Source organism: Mitosporidium daphniae, assembly GCF_000760515.2.
Source record: "Mitosporidium daphniae strain UGP3 chromosome Unknown contig-234, whole genome shotgun sequence".
Classification (NCBI taxonomy): domain Eukaryota; kingdom Fungi; phylum Microsporidia; genus Mitosporidium; species Mitosporidium daphniae.
Genome location: NW_013546584.1, coordinates 1 through 3359, shown reverse-complemented (window position 1 = coordinate 3359; position 3359 = coordinate 1). Strand labels below are relative to the sequence as shown.

Here is a 3359-nt window from a genome sequence, read left to right as displayed (position 1 = left end):
CCAAGCCGCAACAAAAGCTTCCCGGAATACGCGCTAATTTCGTTATACCCGCCCATCCTTAGAGCAACCAAATCAGTGCCACTTATTTGACCGCTATCGATAATGCACATCAGATCAACCTTTCCACGATGGTGTTTGTTTCCACGTTAACTATGGAGGTTTGGAATGCCCCCCGTGCTTGGCCCTCTTTGATGGCCATTTTGCCATCTTGCCACATTTTCGCCTTTTTGGTGATTTGCCTGGTATACTGCACATCCAGGGACGACGGAACGGGCTCCATCAGCATTCACGGCCAAATGCGATGGGAAATAAAAAAATTACTCGCCAACACAATTTATTCGACGGAGACCAAAGACTCTAGAGGGTATGGGATCTCTTTCCCAGTGTGATCGTTTCTGATCACAATTCTTGGGTGTTTTTCGGTTGCATGCACGGTTATTTCCCCTCTATCTCCGGCCATCACAATTCTCGGCTCCGTGATCACATCAACAACAAGACCGGTCGACGTTACCGGAGACGCCCCAACAGGGTGATAGGTAACGCGCTGTCCAGGCGACGGGGACCCATGTACTTTTCGCGGTTGCGGATACTCCATTGGAATATGCCGACCCTAGTGTGGATCACTTAAACACTCTATCCTACCTCTTCGGTTTCCAACTCCGAAATGCCGGCAATGCCAAAGCCTTTGGGAAAGCTCTCGGTTTCATTCACCTTTCTAATGATCGACTCGGGTCGGTAGGCGGTTTTCTTTCCGGTATGCTCGTTTTGTATTACGATTCTCGGATGGCAGGGATCGGCGTGAATAGTCACAGGGCGCTCCTGGCCCACCAGCTCCGGGTCTGTCAGGATCTGGGTTATGCGGCCAACAGAGGCCGAAGAAACACTGCCCACCGGGTGGTATAACACCCTCTCGCCAACATAAAACCCTTGAATTGCCTTTTTATGCTCCATTCCCTATCGGTATGCACATGTGCCTTATACGAGCGTCCGCAAGATTAGCTTTGGAAGCCTAATTTAAATTTTGCAAACCAAAACCGATTTTAAAGTTTAATTTCATGATCACACATCCTTCCCCCACGTGCAGGAGTTCTCCTGCCGTCGATTCCGGTCGGGCCGTCAAAAAGATAAAAAGGTACCGTTTTGAAGCTCAATTTTTGGTGTAATGAATAAAAAAATAATTTCCATCTTAAGATATATCAGCCCAACCGTTTGTGTCGGCGTCATTGCTTATTTTTAGGACTTCTGCGTCGTCGGCCACTCCATCCCAACCGCCGCCCGATTCGCACCGAAAAGCCGAGACGACACTCAAAAACACTCAACGCGAGGATTCTTCAAGCGATTCGAAACTGGCAGCAACTTCCGATCAATCGAGGAACAAATGCATCGAAATGTTCTATCAGGCGCTTCTATTGGCAATTGAGGAGAAAAAAGGTACCTCGTTTTGATTTATCGATTACTAGTGGCGGACCCCGAATTGCACGAGCCTTTTGAAATCGATAATGCTGTGGAAGCCTCTATAAAGATCGAAAAGTGCCTATTCGAGCAGCACGGAAACCCCTCAAATGATGCATACAAAAAGGCGTTTCGGTCAAAATATTTGAATCTAAAGGATAAAGCCAACCCTGGGCTTCGAGGCCAGATTCTAAGCGGTGACATATCCCCGAGCGATTTTATCAAAATGTCGCCATCTGAAATGGCATCCGAAGAGAGGAGAAAAGAAGACGACAGAATTAACAAGGAAAATCTTCTGAAGGCAAGGGCAGCCAAAGATAACGAGTCCGAAACCGACATGTTCCAATGTAGCCGTTGCAAACAAAGGAAATGCAAATATTTTCAATTGCAGACAAGAAGTGCCGACGAGCCGATGACTACTTATGTCACCTGCATCCATTGCGGGCACAGATGGAGAATGTAGCGCTTCATGGGTGGGTGTATTAGAGTTTTCCAATAAAAAATTAACTTATCCCTAACGATTCAACTCTACTAGTAGCGGCTGCTTAAAAAATGAATCCTCGCATTGTAGAATCAAGCTCCTTAAGGTGGGATGTTTGGCTGTCAAGGAGAATGTATCTATCAATCCAGAATCCTGCAAAACATAGAGTGCATCCTAAGAAAGAGAGTAATATTGAAATACTTGAAGCGAATCGGAGATAAGCTCTCCAGTGAGATCTCTTTCATATTCAGATTCGGCCATCTCATCGTGGAGAAAATGCCCTACCATTTGATGCTGGCTAAATGGTGTCCCAAATAGATCTATTGAAGCTAATCTATTAAAATGCTCAATAGAATAAATGGGCTCTAACGACCACAATAATCTCAGGGTAGGGAAATGGAGCAAAAGAATGACAAGTTTTGAGGGAACATCATTGACGCTGATTTCCTGCGAACTTTTCCCCTTAAAGAGTCTCAGATTGGTTTGAAGGGTATCCGAGGAATCGTCCGGGACAGAGGCTCCTAATTCAAGCAGCAAAAATGGTCTTGAAGTGACGCGCACCATGGCTCTCGTTTGGTCATACCTAAGAAAATAAACCTCAAAGCGCTTACAATCGACCGTTAGTGAGCGAACCAACCAGGTCTGAAAGAGATTTGCGCTCAACGAAAAGTTGTATAAGAGACGAATGACCCAGCTTTCGTTGGATAACATAATCCCCAATGGAAAGCATCATTGGGCAAATGTCAAAGCGACCGCTGGAGTGTAGCAAAGAAGGCAAGATGCTTCGAAATTCGCGGGTATCAACATATACCTTTGCAAGGGCCCCCTCAATATCTGTGGTTGTCGTAAGGGGAAACTTGACCTCTATTTTTAGCAGGGATGTGAACGCATCTGCCTCTGCCCTCAAGTTTATCAAATAACGATGCTCCTGCGCCGAGCCTTCTTGTTGGAATACCGATACAAAAAGAGGAGGCGGCTCAAGACCCTTTTCCGTATCAAGAGACATGGAAAGTGCAGACGAAAGCCTGCTCCATTGATACAACTCAATTGTCCTCAAAAATGCTAGATCAATATCACACAAGATGATATGAGTTGGCTTTATAAACTCCAATAATAGCCCAGAACAAAATCTGGATACATTTTCAAAAGAAAAACAATGAATTTGGATGTCTGGGAGCTCAAAATCGCAAATTTGCTCCAAAATCTTATCTGGGCAAATCTCATCTTCATTTCCTTGTTCATCTTTATCGATAGCTTCGAGATCGACAATCCTAGGCTGCTTTGTTACAGGATTATACTCCCAAGCCATGGATGGAAGACGATCTTTCCATGCTTTGTATTTTTTAAGAGAAGAGGCAAAGGTTTTCTCAACCCCTTTCACAAGCACTTCCTTTAAGAAAGAATGTCTCCCAGAATAGTTTAGGCT

General features: G+C 45.0%; 3 protein-coding genes across 3 annotated transcripts; 1 reads left to right on the top strand and 2 right to left on the bottom strand.

Moving 5' to 3' along the window:
* Nucleotides 1-334: 334 nt before the first annotated feature.
* Nucleotides 335-951, bottom strand: DI09_234p30 (uncharacterized protein; the record flags this gene model as incomplete). Its single annotated transcript, XM_013382945.1, has 2 exons — nucleotides 335-610; nucleotides 643-951. The coding sequence occupies 2 exons, from the start codon at nucleotides 949-951 to the stop codon at nucleotides 335-337; spliced, it is 585 nt and encodes a 194-aa protein (XP_013238399.1).
* Nucleotides 952-1388: 437 nt separating this feature from the next.
* Nucleotides 1389-1915, top strand: DI09_234p20 (transcription elongation factor; the record flags this gene model as incomplete). The annotated part of the gene is made up of 2 exons (XM_013382944.1): nucleotides 1389-1431; nucleotides 1461-1915. The coding sequence occupies 2 exons, from the start codon at nucleotides 1389-1391 to the stop codon at nucleotides 1913-1915; spliced, it is 498 nt and encodes a 165-aa protein (XP_013238398.1).
* Nucleotides 1916-1966: 51 nt separating this feature from the next.
* DI09_234p10 (ERCC4-like protein) lies at nucleotides 1967-3359 on the bottom strand (the record flags this gene model as incomplete). The annotated part of the gene is made up of 3 exons (XM_013382943.1): nucleotides 1967-2107; nucleotides 2135-2516; nucleotides 2545-3359. Coding segments are annotated over 3 exons (1338 nt in total), but the record flags the coding sequence as incomplete, so codon positions are not given.